This window comes from Anopheles gambiae, chromosome X (genome assembly GCF_943734735.2).
Source record: "Anopheles gambiae chromosome X, idAnoGambNW_F1_1, whole genome shotgun sequence".
Taxonomy (NCBI): Eukaryota; Metazoa; Arthropoda; class Insecta; order Diptera; family Culicidae; genus Anopheles; species Anopheles gambiae.
In genome coordinates this window covers 14,856,247-14,875,933 of record NC_064600.1, presented here as the reverse complement: position 1 = coordinate 14,875,933, position 19,687 = coordinate 14,856,247, and the positions used below count along the sequence as shown (strand labels likewise).

The following is a 19,687-nucleotide window of genomic DNA, read 5'->3' as shown; positions in this document are numbered from 1 at the left end:
AATTATTTCACTTTTCATACAAATCATGCAAAAAGACTTCCCGCATGAAGAGTTTGCGTGAGTCACTGGAACGGATTAAAATCGTGATGAGTAGTTGGGAAGTTGACTTTTCAACCAGTGTCAAACAAAATATGTATCAATCAGATTGTATTTTCCTTATCAAATTGACAGTTGCGTTCCAGCGTAATGGATATTGAAAATTGTATACAAAAATTAATGCAAATTTCCATAAAAAAATGAATAGGTTTAAAACCTTGGACTAGTCTAGCGCGTGATTGTGTATAGAGTGTTGACAACATTTCAACTCAACATTTCAAATTATCAAACTCCATGTTAACAAAAATTAGCCAGTTTTGTAAAACTAGAAATCCAGCTGATATATCTGTTTTACATAGATTAATTCATGTTGTATAATAATTTGATTGTGTTTTATCGATTCTTGTTGTAATTTTATATATTTTGTTCAATTATTTGAAATAAAAAGAAATCCTTGTAATGTGCTACATGAAAATCCCACAAACCCTCATCAGTAAGGCCAACGAGGCATTCGAGAAGCAAAAAACTTTTTTGCAATTTGATCTCAGCAGTACCCACAGTGCTTTGGGGAGCAAGCTGGTTGCCTAGATTCAGGGGAGCGAGAATGGGTGGCGGGCTACAAGAACGAAAAAAAAAACATACACGGATGCTTCCGTGTTGAAGAGATGAAACGTGAGAAAACGGTATTATTTCCCTTACCTTTTCCCTCCCACCGTTCTGTACCAATATCTTTCTCTCTCTCTCTTTCTCGCTCTCTCTCTTTCTTTCCTGCTCTCGTTCAAGGCAGCCTGAAAAAAGCGCCCGTTAGTATGCAATCCGCCCGCGTGCTTGATGCTGTTGCTGTTGCGGGATCTTTTCGCCTGGTCGTGTGGAGAGTTGTTCCGCGTCCTGCGCCCTGTTGCGCACGTGCTCTGACTCTCTCTATCGCTCAACGTGCGCTCTCTTGCGTTTTCTCTCTCTCTCTTTCTCTCTCTCTCTCTCTCTCGCTCTCTGTTCTGCGTTTTCCACAACCGGCAACCGAGAAGTGCAATTGAATTTTCCCAGCCTCCCCATTACATGATTTTGGATTTTTTTTTGCACTGGGAGCAGAAAGAGAACGTTAATGACAGAGATATAGAGAAAGAGAGAGAGAGATACAGATAGGGAAAGAGAGACAGAGAGAGTAACGAAGAAAGATGGACAAGAGTGGCTGCAACACATCGTGCGAAACAAATTGAGAACCATTCGTTTGCTCTCCTTCGCTCTCTCTCTCTCTCCCCTTTTCTGTATTGCGCGACCCACCATCGTCACGGGTTCGCATACAAAGTAAGTGTATTGATGGTGATGGTGTGCGAGAGGGTGTCGGGAGTGTGGAAAAGAAATCGAAACCGAGGTCGTACGCATGAACGCAGCACGCTGTTCGGCCAGTTTTCTATTTCATTCCGTGCGCTATCGACTGCGTTTCGCTGAGGTAGTTTCGGTAAGGCTTTCCCTTTGTTTTCCCATTTTTTTCTCCTTGCTCGATGCTGCGACGTGCGAGAGGATGGAGTTGCCAGCGGGGACTGGGCGTGAGAATAGGCTGCGTATTAGGGGGGAGGACGTGCACGGCTCGTCCTTGTTGCTCAGCTGGTCGGCTGTAATGTAATGTACTACAATGTTAATTTTAAAACCCAGGCACCACGATCGCACTGCTTGGTGGAGGCATTTGGGAAAGTCCAACCGAGTATTTCTTGGTGCAGCAATTATCTGAAACAATTATTGAAAAATTGTAAAAGAGTAACAGTGGGTTACGCTACCACAAACAGCATGCTGTTCTATTATTTGTTAATGTTTGTACATCACGGACATTACTGCATTTGGTCTTGGGTCCCCATTTCCCTTGCCTTTTCCGCATTGTGATCGGTGATTAGTTTTTCACGCGCACTGGCTTTAACACGCGCCAGCTCGCAATTGTTTTTTGTTTAGTATTCTTGTTTAGATATGCTCTAGCCGACCAGCTCCGATTGGCGCATCAGCAAAAGACACACACATACACTCTTGCACACATTTAGCCACAAATATAGATACATAAAGCGCGTGCTAAAAAAGTGAAAGTGTGAATCTCTTACTGCAATCTACGTGTTGTGAACGAAATGGCGATTGAGAGAGAGAGAGAGAGAGAGAGAGATAGAGAAAGAGAATGTCAAGGGTGTGATTTACACTGTCATGCAGAGAAGCAAATCTCTCCACACACATACACACACACACACACGCTCGCACAATACATATAATGCCCACAAAGTAATGGCTGCAGAACAGTGCCGGGACGGGCTCGAGAATGCTTTTTCCGCTGGTATCGCGTTTGCGTGCGCCCTGTGGAGAGTGAAGGCCTTCCAATCTCTCCACAAACGGATTTAGCTGCTCGCGTTCTCTTTCCTGCTCCTCTAACCGCTCTTGGAAAGATGTTGCTGCCATTGACTTGTCCATTTCGCTCTGTGTGTGTGTGTGTGTGTGTGTGTGTGTGTGTGTGTGTGTGTGTGTGTGTGTGTGTGTAAAGTTAGGCACACGAAGGACACCAAGCCTTGCTGGAGGCTGCAAAACTCTCCACAAAACCGATCCAGCCGGGGCTGGCATACCTTTGCACCGTACACATGCTCACACACACACATACACACACACACACACACGCGCGCATTTGTTTTGTGCTTGCGCGCCATATTGAAGGGAAAACGGAGCGAGCTTGATTGAAGGGCTCCGGCGGTAGTGCCCGTTCAGTGCCCTTTGTGAGTGCGTTCGTGCGTGCCGAGCTTCGCATAGATTTCGGCGGCGGCAGGCAGGCAGGTTCGAGGGTTCGCTTTCGCTTCGTGGTGGCTGTGTGTGAGTGGTTGTTTTTTTTGTTTCTTCCTTCTCACAATTACTATCGCCCTCCACTCCGGTAAGCGGTGCGATTTTGAGGCACGTTTTCGACGAAATACGGCAACAAGCTGGAAGTATATTTAAGCGTCATTTGCTCTACGACGCGGGAACGGGTGCCCTGGTTTTTTTTATATTTTTGTTTGTTTGCCCGGCCTTGTTGCCCCAGCTTTTGTCTGCTGCAGAGGTCTTGCAACTGGTTTTGTTGTATTGCTCTCTGAAAGGGAGCTTTTTGAATGTTTGAGACCTAAGGGGAACAAAATATGTTTTTTTTTTAATTTTTTTTATAAAAGAAATTACAGTTTAGAAAGCAGATTTCTTTTCAAGAAGCAGCACATCATTTGCCCATGTAACAAAAATCATGTACCAAGGACACAATGAAAACACAAAAAAAAAAACAAACTGCTCAAAAGTAAAGCAACAACTGAAACTGCTTAAATCGTAACCCATCCGTCGTAACTGTAAAATCCCATCTTCCATTAGATAATTGATGGATATTTGTCGCCTTCAAGTATGCAATGCGTTAAATGAGTCTGGAAAATGATTAAATTATTGTGCCAATGGTGCAATTTTCTGGAAATCAATTATGTCCTTCATCGATTATCCGATTGTCAATTCGTATTATCGTTCCAACCGTAGCTTTTCCATCCCTGGGCAGGGCTAAAGTGACGCTCTACGGATGTTGTCGGCCGATTACGAATAGAGCGAGCGTGCAGACGAGGTAAGGATATGGAATGTGAATCTATTAAAAAGGCTCAACCGATACGAGCCCTTGAGCATTCTCGTCCTGTCCATGATGGCGCCCTCTGTATGATGGCACTTTATTTGCTCAGTAGTCGCATTGCCTACTTTTAGGCGATCTCAACTACTTGGAATTGCATCATTCGATAAGCGCCTGAAGGAATGCAATATGATGGTTAGCTTAGCTTGGTGCGGTGGTTAGATGGTTAGATTGCTTAGCTTGGTGCGGTTTGCTCCCATTCGGATTTACTCATTTGCTTCACATCTAAGCCTTTCCAAAGCGTTATGAAGCGTTACTACAAAACATCACCTTTTTGTTTCATTTTGAAGAGCATTTTTGTGCAACGATTTCAAATCACTCTTGCCAGCCAAGCTATGATCCTTCCAATGATTTTCATTTTATGGTGAATGCGTTCCAGCGATTGATCCCCCCCCCTTCCCACACGCTTTTAGACCCCTTGTTGGCGCTTCACCCTTGTACATGTCTTTCCGTTTTTGTTTTTTTTAGCCCCTCCCCAGGGGTTAGAATCATCAACCCGGCTGAGATCGGCCGGGTTGGAACATTTGTTCCTTCACATCACGGTGTGTTTGTTGTTCGGCTTGGAGCACCATTTGCACGATTGCACCCTGGAGAACACACACGAGCGCGAGCGACCGGCACCAAACTTGCCGGGAGCGGCAGCACGGCAGCTGCTGCATTTTCCACCAAAACCTTCGCCTGCCCGCCGCAATCCGCTGCAGCAAATTGCACACCCTCGCCACGGTCGATTCCATAGAACCCGAATCGCAGTAACGTTCCTTTGCGGGATACTTTACGGAACCCCCCTCCCCTCATCCCCCCCTTTCTGTCGCTCGTTTCTCTTTCGTCCTCCGTTCCAGCTTCACACCCCTTGCGGGCGTTGGGTTTCAAGGACGGAGAAAAGTTTAACGATCAATAAACCTCCGTACCCGGGCACTGCTGAGGCCGCTGAATCGCATCGCTTGCATCGCATCGCAGTGTGTTTGTGTGCAAGGGAACGAAAAAACTGGAGCAAAAATTCGACCCGCTTTTCTTGCAAATAGTTGAGCACAGAAACAAAACCAAAAAAAAAAAAGCTCAAGAAAAGAAAGGTGCACACGCTAGAGCATTACACATTCCTTTGCCGTTGCGAAAGTTCTGCACACAGAGCTAGCCGAGGAGCAATGGTGCCAGTTCCGAGCTGCTGGTGTGATGCGTTAGATTGTTACGCTCGGGGGTTGGCTTCTTTGCTTTCTCTGCCCCGTTGAAATGTTCTCATTTCCGGTAGCTTCGTTCACTTTATACCTTACTTGCCTGTGCGGGGAGGAAAATATTTGAAGGAGCTGGTTCTTGAAAATTTATTTTCAAAAACTTCCCTTGTTTTGGTACCTTTTGTGCACCGGTTTTCAAACTGCAAATGGTTACGTTAAATGGAAACACATTCAAGCAAGCATGCTATGCAAATGTAAAAAAAAGTATTTTAACTGTTGTTGGACATACTGTTTTGTTCAAAATCCCCTTTTCCCGTTGCTTTCCATTGTTGTCGGTACGATTTTCGATTCCATTTCGCCCACAGAGTGTCACGGTGGGCGGCTGACGCTTTCGCGTCTGACGCGGTGTCGAGAGAATTGAATTTCATAGAATTTAATTTAATTCCCTTTTTTGGCGCACCGCCCTCCCTGTGCCAGCGGTGGGTACAGATTAGCAGATCGAAAGGGCATGTGCGGGGGTAGCAATGAAAGGGAGGCCAAAAATAAGCACTCGCTGGAGCGCTTTGATTCCTTCCATCCGGTCCGGGGAAAAAACACCATTATCGGAACCATTTTTAACCACCGTTCGAGGAATCGGTGTCTTTTTTTGTACCGTGGGTGGCCAAAGGGGGCAGGGGGGAGGGGGTTGCTAGGGTGGGTCGTTTTTCAACAGCGTCTGATTGTTATTTACTCCTGAAATGTATGCAACATGTGGATCAGTACTATTTATTTAATTGTTTGACGTGCTACCCGCGGAGGATACTTTTAGGCGCTGTTTCGGCAAATCAATTTCATTCGATTGCTTCTTAGTGTTCGGTGTTATGTTCATTGCATACTTTAAGGCGAAATTTTCCTAAACATTTGACATTTTTCCCGTTTTCAACCAATAGTTTGATCTAATTCTTTCTTTTTCTCCTTTCTTCTCTTAGACTAAAAACTAGCAAACGAGAAGAGACCCACATTACCCTCTAATTGGATTCGCTTGTACGAAAAGCGGCTAAAGCATGTTTCTGTTGGGACGCCGTCTGCTAACTGGACCGCGCAGTGCTGCCGTCGGTGCTACCGTCGGGCTGCTCGGCACGGCAATGGTTGCCATCAACTTGCTCTCCTCACCGGCCGGGTAAGTCGTGCGCTTTGCGGCGAGAGAGAGGTTGCGGTCGTTGCTCGGGGCAAACTTGTAGGTTACAATGATCCATCAAAAAAGGGGCTGTAATCAAACCGACAAACTAGAAGGAAAACAAAAGAGTATCAGCTGAGCTCTGCGTGGCTCAAATTTTCCAGATCGACGCATCAATCAATAGCATCGCTGCAGGCGATGTGTTCAAGGTCTTGCAAGTGGGTGCGGAAAAGTTTTACGTCCTTCCCCCTTTTGCACTGTGTTCCTTTCCAGCCACAGCTACTTGCGCACTAATAAGCTAAATCTTGTCTAACTTCACGCAGCTTACGTGCGCTGTGTGCTTTAGTTAAATGAAAGCACAACTCAACAACACTCTGTAATGTGGAACTTTGGGCCAAGTTGTCGGAAAATGAAAGCAAAAAAAAAACTCAATCCAAAAGTCCCTTTCGAAGAACAATTGCAGGTACCAAACTCAAAAAAAGTAAGACAAAACTCGACATCTAAAGATTGATTCTGGCAAGGTGCAAAGTTTTCTAGGCCAATCTGTGCCCCGTCTCGCGCATCGTTTCAGAGATTCGGAAAACTTTCTACCATGATTTGGCCCACGAGAGGAAAGGGAAATTAATTAACGACTTTGGTTTTTTTTTGTTTTACACAGCGCACAGGGTTCAGCGGGGCAGGATTTTTTGTGTGTTACCCTATTTGTTTTCAAACCACCTAATCAGACAATTTTGTTTTTTTCTTTGTTCGCTGCTGCTTTGTTTTCATGCGGCCGCATCGTCCAGTGTTGCTGCCTGCTCAGCGGCGCAGCCACCGGTTGCCGGTGCCGACGGGAAGGTGGCCTCCTCCGTGTACGACTTTACCGCGAACGACATCGACGGGAAGCCGGTGCAGCTCGGCCAGTACCGCGGCAAGGTGCTGATCATCGTGAACGTGGCGTCCAACTGTGGCTACACCGACGGGCACTACAAGGAGTTCAACCAGCTGTACAAGGAGTACGAGGCGAAGGGTAAGAGGACGGATGCGCCTAAATGTATGCAATTGCCGCAACTTTACAGCTTCTTAAGCAACCGAAACGCGCTGAATCATGGCCAAAGCACGGCCATGGACCCTTGCACTTCGTGCAGCGGGCGTTACAATCAACCGTCCGGAAAATCGGGCCATTTTTCATTCCCCATTCTCAGTGTGGTGTGTGGCTTGTGCACCACATCCGGCACGAGAATATCACACGTAGTGTGTGTGTGTGAGTGTGTGGTGAAGAGAGAATAGTGAAAGTAAGCGGCTGGAAGAAACATTCCCAAGGGCAAACGTACAGATTGGTACAACGAAATGCATCAGGCGAGCAGCTGGGATACTTTCATCTTGTGGTGTTTGTGGCTGCCTGGGCTGCTAGTTTGGCACTACATGTACATCCGAGCGCCAACATTGCTGGCCCAACTGGATGGGCAAGGAAGGTGCAGATGCGGAAAGGGAAGAAAATTACACCCAAAAGGAAGTTTGTTTGCATTCTTGCGGGCTTGGAGATGGGCAGAAAGTTTTGCCAGTGTTGCATGGGTACCGCCCCCGGGGTAATAAATCTGAAACCCGGAGCACGTGTCCGGAGGTTTCTGTGTTGCAATGCTAGGGTGGGGGTGAGCTGGTTGGGGGCTTGAATAACGTTCGCAAAAGTAGGGAAAAACTGATACTACAACCAGCACCTACACGGGGTAGGTCGGTAGTTTAATTTTGAATTTCGAATTTACAACACGTCTTTTGATGTGTGCAAGAATTCAAACGTCAGACAGGGACATAAAACCTTCGCCAACCTCCACCATCGAATGACGTAAACCGGGAGGAAAAGGAACGCGTCACACGGTCTGGTTTTGGGTTTTTGTCCCTTTCTATCTCTCTCGTGGTACTTTAAAATAACATTCCAAACGGAACGGAGATTCGGCAATCCAGCACTTTGTAGCGCCGTCCGCAAGTGCATCCGCAGCACGCGTAGCGGATCATGCTGGGCTGGCGTTTATTTATTGCTGGTATTGGCGTTGGACGTAGTCTGACTTGGTTTTTGTTCTTCTCGCGCTTGCCCAATCGGTGAGGAGTGGACGAGTAGACGACGATTTCGCACGATTTAGCAAAGCTGTGATGGTTGGCACCGTGGTCAAGCCGGGCGGTGAACGCGAACGCAAATCATCAGCCAGCTGGTCGATGGTGACGACGTGTTAGCGCCCTCTCGCTGTATTGTGCGAGCGATGGGGTGGAAAATTGTGAGTGCACTAATTTGTATGTATGAGTGTATGTGTGTGTGTTTTCTTTGTTGTTCTGTCGTTTGCAGCATATTGAGTTCGGGTTTTATTTCTGTGCAATATATTGAATAGATGGCTCCGGGTTTTTGATGCTCTTTTCAAACGATGAGTCTCAGAATTGATGTCTGTTTGGCTACATTAACTATCGCTTAAAATATCCAATCATATTCACTTATTTTTAAAATCGGAATCAATCAGGAATGCCTTGCCTGTAAAACATATTGCCCCCAGGACGCTTTTCGAATCGAATCGGGCTTTTTTTCTTACGCGAAAGCTTTTCAAAAGCATTGCCAAAATTTTCTGGAGTGAATCATCGTGTGAATCTTTTGGGTTATTTCAACTGATAACTTGAGCTGTAACTTGAGTGCTACCTATATATACCACGTACAGGTTTGTTACTTGAGATATGAGAATACTCACTCTGTTCAGTGAGTTACACTACAGTAGTATCCACTGATTTATTATTATTATGATTATTTTTATTAGTATTATGATTATTATTTTTATTATTACTATTTTTATTCTCATTTTATTATTATCATTATTATTAATAATAATAATAATAATAATAATAATAATAATAATAATAATAATAATAATAATAATAATAATAATAATAATAATAATAATAATAATAATAATAATAATAATAATAATAATAATAATAATAATAATAATAATAATAATAATAATAATAATAATAATAATAATAATAATAATAATAATAATAATAATAATAATAATAATAATAATAATAATAATAATAACAATAATAATAATAATAATAATAATAATAATAACAATAATACTAATAATAATAATAATAATAATAATAATAATAATAATAATTTTTTATTACTATTTTTATTGTTATTATCATACTTATTATTATTATTATTACTTTTATAAGTATTATTATTATTATTTTTCCTATTATTATTATTTATTAGTTAATAATAAACGGACCATATGACCAGATTAAGATGAGTAACAATATAAAAAAATACATAGCAAAATCAAGCCTTTCAAGTGATCGGTATGCTGCGTAAATATCGATGTGATGCAGCAAAGGAAATGACTCGCTAGAGCCGAGGGAAATAGGCGTAGGGCATATCGCGTGAGCTTTCGTTGAATCACCTCAAGACGAGCAACAGAAGAAGCAGTAGCGGGGCTCCAGACTACACACGAATATTTCAAGACCGAACGAACGATACTATTGTAGACACCCTTCAAATTTATTCGTTGTCCCGATAACCACGCCAAGCAGTTGGTTTTGCTTGGCTACAACGTCATATGTCATATGTTGTTTAAAGCTCAAACTTGAGTCTAGAAAAACGTTCAAGTCTTTGGCATAATTTTGTCGATTAACCGCGGTGCCGTCTGTGAAGTGGGTAGCAGTAATTGACAGTAATTGATAGTAATTGAATGGCATCGACAAAAGGACACACAGAAGCATTTCTCGATGCAGATAGTTAGGCCGTTGCGCTTGCATCAGGAGCAGAACACTATTGAGGAAATCTTGCAAGAACATACATTCATCTGTGTTGCGTATAGGCGCGAACATTTTTTGCGTCGTTAGCAAATAGGCTGACACTGTCGGGAGGTAAAGCGAGGTTGACATCTGTTGACGAATAAGATGAAGAGAAGCGGGCCAATATTGCTTCCTTGTGGCGCAACCGAGCTGCTGACTATTTCTGTATGTCTGTTTATATATGTGCTTATCAATTATGACAACATATGAGCGATTCATTAGGTAAAACTTAAGCCACTGCAGGAGCGAGCGGGGAAGTCCCAGCTTATCTAGTTTAGCGAGAAGAATTGCGTGAGGTAGAGAGTCAAATACTACTGCTCACTAGGAGTCAAATGCTGCTTTCAGCTCTGTATAATTTCCATCGACTTGTGCTACGGCATCAATTTTACTAGTAGAATAGCTCACAAATTCAACCAGATTTGTGGTAGCCGACTTTTTTTTGACACGAATTCATGTTGATACGGGCTTAGGTAGCTGCGGTATGCATATAGCAGAGGTTTATACAGCAAAACCTTGGCAATGGCACATACAGAAGTAATGTCTCTGTAGTTGATGGCAGCCGTTCTGTTATCCTTTTTACAAAAAGGAACCATTCAAGATTTCTTTTTGAGTTTTGAGAACTTTTCCGTTGCACTCTTTTGGGATGCAACTCACCGGGTTGACTCATATCTTTCTGGGATTCAATTTTTTGTTAGAATTATTGTATTCAACTCACTCACTTACCCTAACTCATCTCATCAATTTAATGCACCCACTCTGTTGGAAAGGAGTCGATTTCGGATTTCGATTCGATAAAACAACTCACTACTTGCCCTACTCGCTGCCAGTTACTACAGCATGCAAAAAGGGTAGCTCAGCTAGCTCGTTAATCAAATCGTCTTACCGCCTGCGAAAGCGCAAACTTCTCACAAAGTCACACTTGCCCGCCTACACAAAGCGTACGGTCGCGGAGCTCTACTGGGATGGCGGATTGCGGTAACTTTGAATCCAAACTTGTGCGCTATTATTTAACTTTCCGCTTTTCACGAAACCCGCTCACTTTGGCGTTAATTATCCCGTCGCTTGTAGCAGCTACGACGGCGAAAGTTTTCACTCTTTTCCTCCAGCCATTCTCATTACTTTCTCACTTACTATCTCTCTCTCTCTTTTTCCCGTGACAGGATTGCGCATTTTGGCGTTCCCGTGCAACCAGTTCGGCGGTCAGGAGCCGGGTACGAACGCCGAGATCAAGCAGTTCGCTGTCGGCCGCGGCGCCAAGTACGACCTGTTCGCGAAGGTGGACGTGAACGGGGACGATGCGCACCCGCTGTGGCAGTATCTGAAGCAGCGCCAGGGCGGCACGCTGGTCGATGCGATCAAGTGGAACTTCACCAAGTTCCTGGTCGACCGGAACGGGCAGCCGGTGGGACGCTACGGACCGACCACCAGCCCGCTCGAGATGCGCAACGAGCTGGAGAAGTACCTCAACCAGTAAAGCCGCGTGTAGCCCCGTGTCCACTCCAGTTCAGGGACATGCTCTCGGCTAGGCTGCATTAGGCATCGTTTGTAGCGCCAATTGCATACGGTCAGGCGAATGCTGTGCACGTGTGTTAGCAATGCGACGATTAGTTTAAAGTTCGAGACTATCCCGGGCTGTCGAAAGGGCACGGAGACTCGCTACACCGGAGCAATTTAGAGAAGCAATGACACCTCGGTACGCGTACCTTGCTTGTACTGCTTGTTTTTTTTATTTACTCGAATAAATGTTCCATGCATTTCGCTAACAGTAGTAATACCAATGGTGGAATTTTGAAGCGATGGATTGGAGAATAGTATTGTCTTTTTTGGAGTGATTTTAGCTGTGCGTGCTTGCTACGGTGGTACAACAATTGCTTTCCGCCTGTTTGCCCGCCCCAACGCAGGCGATTCAGTGCTTGTCGAACGCGAACCCGCTCTTGTCGAGATTGGTCAGGCTGGCGGCCGTCCGCACACTGTTGCCCCGTCCGGCCAGCTCCGAGCCGCGGCGCGATTCCGACTTGGAGCGCAGCGAGCTCTTGCCGCTGGCCGTCGATTCACTCAGCGTGTTGTGCACCGGCTTCGACGTGACGGCGATGTTGAGCGCAAACTTCAGCTCGGCCTTGAGCGCATCCCACGGCGTCACCTTCTCCTCGACCGCGACCTTGCGCACGTTCCACAGGAACTCGAGTATGCCGATGAGGAACGCGCAGAAGCAGCCGAGCGCCAGGACGACAAACACACCGCCCACGTTGCCGATGCCGAGCTCGTTCTCCTGCGAGGAGTTGGGCACCTCGGTGCACTGGCCGCCGCCGCGCATCTCCTTCCACCAGCGCGTCTTCAGCTGGTACAGCTTGCCTTCCTCCTGCATCTTCAGTACCGCTCCGCTGATCGCAGTGCGGTACGGTGAGTCTGCAAAGAAGCGAACGAATTGTAAGTGGCTGATTGTTTCTAAACGAACGTACTACTTACTGACTGGCATCGCGATCCCGTAGCCCTTCGAGTCGAGCAGGCCGCCGATCTGCGTCAGATCGCAGTACCGCTCGGTAATGTACTCGAGCGAGGTCGACTCCATCAGAAAGGCGTACATGCGCTTGCCCTTGATGACGCGGTCCCGGCCCTCGTCGTTGCTCTTGGTAAAGACGGACGGGCGGGCCGACTCCATCGAGGCCCACATGCGCTGGTACGTGGAGAAGTTGGACGTCTGGAAGAACGCCATCGTGCTGCCGCCCATCACCACGCCGTACTTGATCTTGCTCTGCTTGGCCAGATCCTCGGCCGACTCGATCGTCGCATCCATCCGCTCCATCGTCAGGAAGGCGGCCAGATTGGCCGTGTACGAGGACAGCATGATGAGGGCGAAGAACCACCACATGCCCGCCACCAGCCGGGTCGAGATCGCCTTCGGCAGGATGTCGCAGCCCTGCCCCATGATCGAGCCCATCGTCAGCCAGAGCGCGTTGCACATGTCCCAGATGTTTTCCACCTCGTCGTTGTCCTGCTTGCACGGGTGCGGATTCTCCCAGTCGGCCGGTGCCATGCGCGACAGCACGAAGAGCAGCACCGAGACGCCCAGGTACGCGGTCGCCATATAGATCCAGACGTCGAGCGAAAGGGGCGACAGGAACGAGAACAGATCCTTCGGCTGCTGGACCGGTTTGGCGTAGAGGATGCTGATGCCTGCGAAAGATACGCGAAAGAGAATTGCAGATGAGATTCTTCTGCAGTAGGATATTTAGCAGAACTAAAGCCAGCCTCAACCTAGTGTCATAAAGGGCATCGTAAAGTCGACGGCCGTCCTTCGCTCGTACGTAATCGTGAGGTCGCAAACGGCCAGGTCCGCTTTCTGCAAAAACGAGTGTAGTTGAGTTGGAATGGACTTTTTCGACTGAGAAATCCACTGTTTGCGCACTTACACGGTCCAGCAGATACTTGACGAGTCCGTCCCACTTTTTCGTCACCTTATTGTACGACCCGTACTTCCCGTCCGGCACCAGCTCCATCCGGTACTGGAAGCCGAGGATTTTCGAAATCCCATCGATCAGCTCGAGCGAGTAGCCCTCGAACCGGTTGTTGCCCTCCAGGAATTCGCCATCCTTTTTCTCTCTGTTTGAAAACAAAAAGCAAACCAAGACATGTGAGGCCAATCAGCATTTTAAATCGTTTCATAGTTTGAACGACGTTGTTACGATTAATTCATTAGGTCTTCCTTTCTCAGTCGAATGTCTTGTACGACCTAGTAAGACTTTAATAATGCTCTCTTAAGACTGAGAGGAACCATCTACAGAACTCTATTAACACTTTGTTTTGCAATTTTATTATGAAACAAATGCACCATTTGACAGCTGTTGAAAAACATCTTGAGGTGGTGAATAATTATGTGCACATTTTAAAGTGACTTGGAAACCCCTACTTTGATTTCATTCATTCAAAATAGTGTCTACTTTCATTTTATTTTATTTATTTAATTATTTTTATCTTAAAAATAATAAAATGAAAATCATCATCACCACCAACGTGGTTCTGATCAACGGAGATTTTTTACAGACACAGATAACACTAACATATAATGTGCATAGTCTTTAACCTACATCACACACAGTAGACACACAAACAAAATTAGAGATCAAAATAGCTACACAGTTTACAAAAGAAGTCATCATATATAGCGTCTACCACAACAATGTATATGGACAGTCGTTTTTCGCGGTTTGCGAAAAATCCATAAGAGATAGATAAAAACAGTGAATGTATAAGTTGTGCAGAATAGTATTTCACATCTTCGTATATTTTTGTCATGTAAATATTTGTTGTTGTTACATACATAGTTGAGGAATGTAGCCGGTAGCCGTCTGCTTGTAAAGTTTAGTCGTGAATGCGTTAGATAGTTTATGAGCCTAAATAAGGACTGGCTGAATTAGTGATGTGGTATTTATATGTATTAGATAAGTATTTGAAAAGCCGGTAAGAATATATGCAAAGAGTAATACTCTAGGCCCGTTGCAAATGAATATCGTGTTCGTCTGCACTTCCTCCAAAACATTTACAGGCGCCTTTGTAGCGGCCTAAGAGAACATCGATGGTGAAGTGGGTGGTGGGAGGAAAAGAAGACTAGAATTACATTCCTCAACTATGTATGTAACAGCAGCAAATACTTATATTCTGCTAAAAAATCGTTGTTGAGCTTTTTGTGTCGCTTTTATTTGATTGGATCAGTTTTGAACCGTTGTTCACAAAATTGATAAGGTTCTCATGGCAATTTCAAAATAATTTTTGAAAAAAAAAATTACATACCTTGGTTTGCATTTTCAAAATAATCATTACAGGCGACAATTTTTTTTTGTGAAATTTGTTGATGATCGAAAAAAATATATTTTGATAATTACTGTTATAAAACTTATAAAACCTTAAAATAAGTTATAAAAACACTTTTAAAAAATCGTTCAAAAATGTATTTCTTTAAAACCTTTGTAGAATATGCTATTTATATATTTGAACGATTTTAAATGCGTTAGTTAGCACATAAAACCTGTTTTTCGAAGTGTCTTTATAGTTATGGTACGACCATAAATTTGTTTTTTTCGTCATAAGTCGTGTAAACATGTGTTTAAAAAAGTTTGAAAAAATATACGAAGATGTGAAATAGTATTCTGCACAACTCATACATTCACTGTTTTTATCTATCTCTTATGGATTTTCCGCAAATCGCGAAAAACAACTGTCTATATAGTTGTGGTAGGCTCTGTATAACAATTCTTAATGTGACCTGCACATGAAGCCTTGGCATCCCAGCAAATCTTGCCCTATGGTAGTGCACATCGGTCCCTCTTTGGATTCTTGTGGTTAGGTAGTCAGGCAACAGGTCATTCAGCAGTTTATATACACATATCATCGTTGTGTATATGATTCGTTGTTTAACAGACAACAGACTGCAATATATGTAACATCACATGTAACGAAGAGCGTCTATTACAACCAAGAATTATGCGCTTAGCCCAGTTCTGTAGTCTCTGCAATCTTTTCATTTGTGTTTCATTAGCCAAGAATAACATTGTTACAAAAAAGTCAAAATGTGGAACAATTAAAGTCTTATAAAGTTATATTTTTCCAATTAGGCTCAATTCATTCATCCGTAAGTCTACACCACACTTATTCGCAACCTTTTTTATAACTTCGTCGATGTGAAGATTGAAACAACAACGTTTACCGCGTTTACGAAACTGGCTTGGAAAACCCTGTAATGAATTAAATACATTTCCTAGTGATTCCTCACTGGCCATGATTCGTTTACCACGAACAAAGCAGAGAATCATCATAAAACCCATTTAATTAATTATTTTAACATGTTTTATAGTGTACATAGTTGAGTAATTAAATTCATTTCTTTTGGTGTACGTTAATGTTGTTTGACGTTTAATGAAATATAGCAGACAAACTCAAAATTTCACGTTTAACCCGGGCTTTAGTCTCAAATGAAGAGTCCTAAAACGCGTGTTAGAATACGGTTACAGGTTGATTAAAGCCCCACTCACCCAGACATCAAAACTCCACTTTTAGTTTTAACAGGCAATCTTGAAAGCGTCTTCGGAACGATTTAATGTTTTATAATTTTAAAGATTGTTTAGTATCTTCAAACAACATGCTTAAACAATGTAGCTTAGCACACTCATAATAAATCATTCTTTAGACAGGTTTAAGTATAACAAGCATAAGAAATGTTTCTTGGGAGGTGAAGGATGGCAGTGCCTTGGAGAGCGTCACGTACACCAACGCACATCACTTACTTGAACATAAGAAACGGCGCACCGATGCGGGACGCGACGATGAACGTTTTGTTCTGCAGCGATTCTACGATCTGCGAGTACACCTCGCCCTGGCTGCGGGTGTAGTTGACACCGTGGGTCGGATCCCAGGTCGCAATTTTCTTGAAGCCCTCGTCCTTGCTCAGCTCTATGATGTCCAGGTGGAAGTGGGCTCGCCGGCCAAAATCATCAAAGATGATGGGCCCAGTAATGCCGTGCTCGGTTTTCTGTTAACAGAGGTACACAGTCAGACGTTTATCGTGATATTCAAACCATTGTGTATGTGCTTCCTATACCCACCACCTTCATGTAGTTGACGATGCGCAGCCCGAACGGCCACTGGCGCAGGTTTTTGCTGCCACAGGACAGCCTGGCCGGGGTGATCTCCTCCGTCGCGTCCAGCTCCCGTATCGCGGTCGCGTATATCTTCACCGCATCGTTGTACAGCGCCGACTCGGTGTGCACGTGCTCGGGTGACACGCGAAACGGGCGCTTCATGCGCGCCTCGCCCTGCTCCCAGTCGTGCACCGCATTCTTGATGTCGAAGCTCTTCGTGTCCATCAGCCGGAGCGCGGTAATGTTGGAGCGCGAGTACCGCAGCTCCTCGAAGTCTATCGTGTGCGCATCGAGCGACGTAATGATGTAGCTCTGGTACTCCTCCAGCATCTTCACCTCCTTCGCCTGGCGCAGCAGCTCGAGTATGCGGTCCGGCCGTATCTCCAATATGATGTGCGACTCGCCCGACGACTGGATGTCCTTCAGCAGCGGCCGGTAGTCGGGATCGTCGTCGATCTGCCGCACCGTGATCGGCGCATCGGCCGGCCCGTGGATCTGCAGTATGTCCTTCAGCCGCATCAGCCCCTCGTCCGAGTCGTAGATGATGGTGAAGCTCTTCCAGCTGTAGTCGACGATCAGGTCGGCGAGCGCCCGGGACAGTACGTCCGCCTCCGGGTACAGGTTGATCGTCATCGCCCGCAGCTCCGCCTCGATGCCGCCGAGCGGCTCCGGATCCCAGTGCGTGATGATGTGCGGGATCTCAAGCGTTTTGCAGATCGAGCCGACGATGCCGGCCGTCAGCAGGGAGGACGGGCCGAAGACGGCCGTGACGCCCTCCGCCGCCAGCTCGCACACCTTGCGCTCCGTCCGGAAGCTGTCCTCGGGCGACACGTAGCGCACGATCGGCACCAGCTCGAAGTGCTTTTCGTGCATGTTGACGCGCTCGACTGCGTACCGGAACGCGATCTCCGACTCGTAGCTGTGATCCGGGACCTGATGAAAGATGGCACCTTGTTGGGCGCGGGGATATACCGGAGAACAAATTTAAAAAAATAAACGGAGGTGTCATCATCCAGTGAACATTGGGACATTGGAACAGTGATTGTTTGGCTTGATTGGGGATGTTGTTTGAAGGTATTTATTTTATTGTAGACGCGTTTAGATTCGTGTGAAGATGCAGTACACTAACACAAACACACAGGGCACACTCACCGATGGGAATTTCACGCTTGCCGTCGACAGATCCGCATAGGGCGTGCACTAGCAGCAGTATCGCGGGTAGATAGTGGACGCTCACTCCACGACGCGTGCCCTGCATCATGCAGCGATAGTCCTCCCACCCACACACCACACTCTGGCCACAAACTACACACAAAAGGAAAACGGATGAATCCTTTTCTGCACTCACTGGTTCTGCTTCAAGACCTTTTCTCGTTTTCGCTCGGCGCTTCAAACGGAAATTGCCTGCACGAAGGTTCGATGACAGTTGGCGCGACCAAATACCAACCGAACACACGCACACGCTGTACGATCAAACAAAAGATCACAAACACACACACCCCAACCGGTCTGGCACGCGGTCACGAGCACAAAGGTACAGCACGCTACGCCGGCTCGTGCAAGATCATTCGGTCGGCAGTCGGGACGGGCGTTTATCGTGCAACTGGTGTGGCCGCACGCTGCACGATTGCCCAAGCCAATGAACAACGATGAGGAAGAGACAGCTGCTGCAGCGGGACGTCAAAAATAGCTCGACGCAGGGCGCGCTGGCAACTGGCCGGCGGCTGGAGCGGGTGGTTAGCCGGCGCACGGATTGTTTCCAATGCAAACAAAAATGCCAAACCAGACAGACACGAGGCAACACACACGTGTCTTTTTCTGTATGGGTGTGGGGTATCTATTTTTAACCGAGTCGAAAAGGGGGAAATTGAGGCGGTGGAAATTCTACGAGAGTGGGTATGGAAAAGGAGGCGGGGATGGGGGAGGAAATGTCGTGAGAATATTATTAAACGTTTTGGTCGTGCGGGTCGTGCTTGTTAGAAAAGCAAATAGTCGTTAAATGTTCATCCGGGACAGGGTTACTCAATGCTGAGATGCAATGCAATTATTATTTAAATAAAAAGCTGATAATTATTTTCTTCAGGTAGTCGTGGCATTTTGCTATGGATGCGGGATGCTTATATGAAACAGTTTTCAATTGCCCTATCTTTCTTTTCACTAACAGGTGCGTTGAAGACAACTGACCGCATGATGCCATCGTTACCGATTGGGAATCCCGGTGGTCTATTCTTACTCGGTGATCTATCCCTGCTAGCGTGCGCTGCACAGCTCCGTCAGCTGTCCGTTCATCCCGTTCTCCTCGTGGCACAAATGCATACGGGACAGTGGATGACGCTCTCCAGTGTGTCCATTAACCGAGTTTTGAGTGTGTTAGCTTAAACACTGCAGCTTATGCGTGTATGCGAGTGTGCGGACGAGTCATTGCCTGTGGCTCTGAGGTGCAGATAATTCATTTACTGAAGGAAAATTGTGTCCCTGGGCAGCCAGGCCAGCAGGGCCGGTGCAATTTCCGGGGGATGGTGACCGAGCAGGGCAGCTTTATGATTTGGAGGTTAAGAGAATGGTAGAAGAATGGCAAAAGGAGGGCAGCGCTACTGCACTATATCAAATGGCTTGACGATGTACTGCTTGCTAAAGGTTTACTGTTGAAGCAAAATTAAACCATGCCAGCAAAGCAGTATGACAGTCTACAGCTGCTTGGTACACAGGGGAGTGCAAAGTATTTTTTAGAGGTGCTTATGTATATTTTTTTTTAAATTGATCAATCGAATCATTCCAAACCGCCAAATGGTGCTATTTATTTAAACATATTTCGAAAACAATTTAAAAGCCAAATGGGAATCAAGTATGAAAAAGGATCCGCCAACCCTGCAATCGAATAAGCGTTTTTGATCGATTGTGGGAAGAGTTGTTTTGGCCTACTGTCACGTATTAGGATTATTATCAAATAAATTACTTTATTTTTGGTGTTTATTTTTTATTGTTTTTTTCTTTTATTTGTTGTTTTTTATTTTTTATTCTTTCGTATGTAAAATGTTTGAAAATATTTTATTTTTATAACTACTTTTATAAATGTATGTATATATCTCTGGCTTCTTCAACACTTTTAACACTTATATGTTTTAAAGTATTTTATTTATGTTTGCTTTTTATTAATGTATTTATAATTATCTGATTTGTTCAATACTTTTTTCTTGTTTAAAAATACAAATTTTCAATGTTA

The 19,687-nt window shown here is 45.1% G+C and overlaps 2 protein-coding genes across 4 annotated transcripts; one reads left to right on the top strand and one right to left on the bottom strand.

Annotated features, from left to right (window-relative positions):
- The first annotated feature begins 1,339 nt into the window (after positions 1 to 1,339).
- LOC4576021 (uncharacterized) lies at positions 1,340 to 11,600 on the top strand. Of its 2 annotated transcripts, none has more exons than XM_061642660.1 (4): positions 1,340 to 1,495; positions 5,826 to 6,016; positions 6,799 to 7,022; positions 10,993 to 11,600. In XM_061642660.1, exons 2-4 carry the CDS (start codon positions 5,901 to 5,903, stop codon positions 11,304 to 11,306), a joined length of 654 nt encoding a protein of 217 aa, XP_061498644.1. In that variant the 5' UTR covers positions 1,340 to 1,495; positions 5,826 to 5,900; the 3' UTR covers positions 11,307 to 11,600. The 2 variants fall into 2 exon arrangements, with proteins under 2 accessions (XP_061498644.1, XP_061498649.1); XM_061642665.1 differs by lacking the exon at positions 1,340 to 1,495 and adding an exon at positions 3,552 to 3,628.
- LOC1272393 (glutamate receptor ionotropic, kainate 2) lies at positions 11,537 to 18,223 on the bottom strand. Of its 2 annotated transcripts, XM_311343.5 has the most exons (7): positions 17,617 to 18,223; positions 16,429 to 17,414; positions 16,111 to 16,355; positions 13,243 to 13,432; positions 13,088 to 13,172; positions 12,299 to 13,006; positions 11,537 to 12,238 (listed from the first exon to the last, which is right to left on the bottom strand). In XM_311343.5, exons 1-7 carry the CDS (start codon positions 17,723 to 17,725, stop codon positions 11,739 to 11,741), a joined length of 2,823 nt encoding a protein of 940 aa, XP_311343.5. In that variant the 5' UTR covers positions 17,726 to 18,223; the 3' UTR covers positions 11,537 to 11,738. The 2 variants fall into 2 exon arrangements, with proteins under 2 accessions (XP_311343.5, XP_061498393.1); XM_061642409.1 differs by lacking the exons at positions 13,088 to 13,172; positions 13,243 to 13,432 and having other exon boundaries at positions 17,617 to 18,120.
- Between the last annotated feature and the right edge of the window lie 1,464 nt (positions 18,224 to 19,687).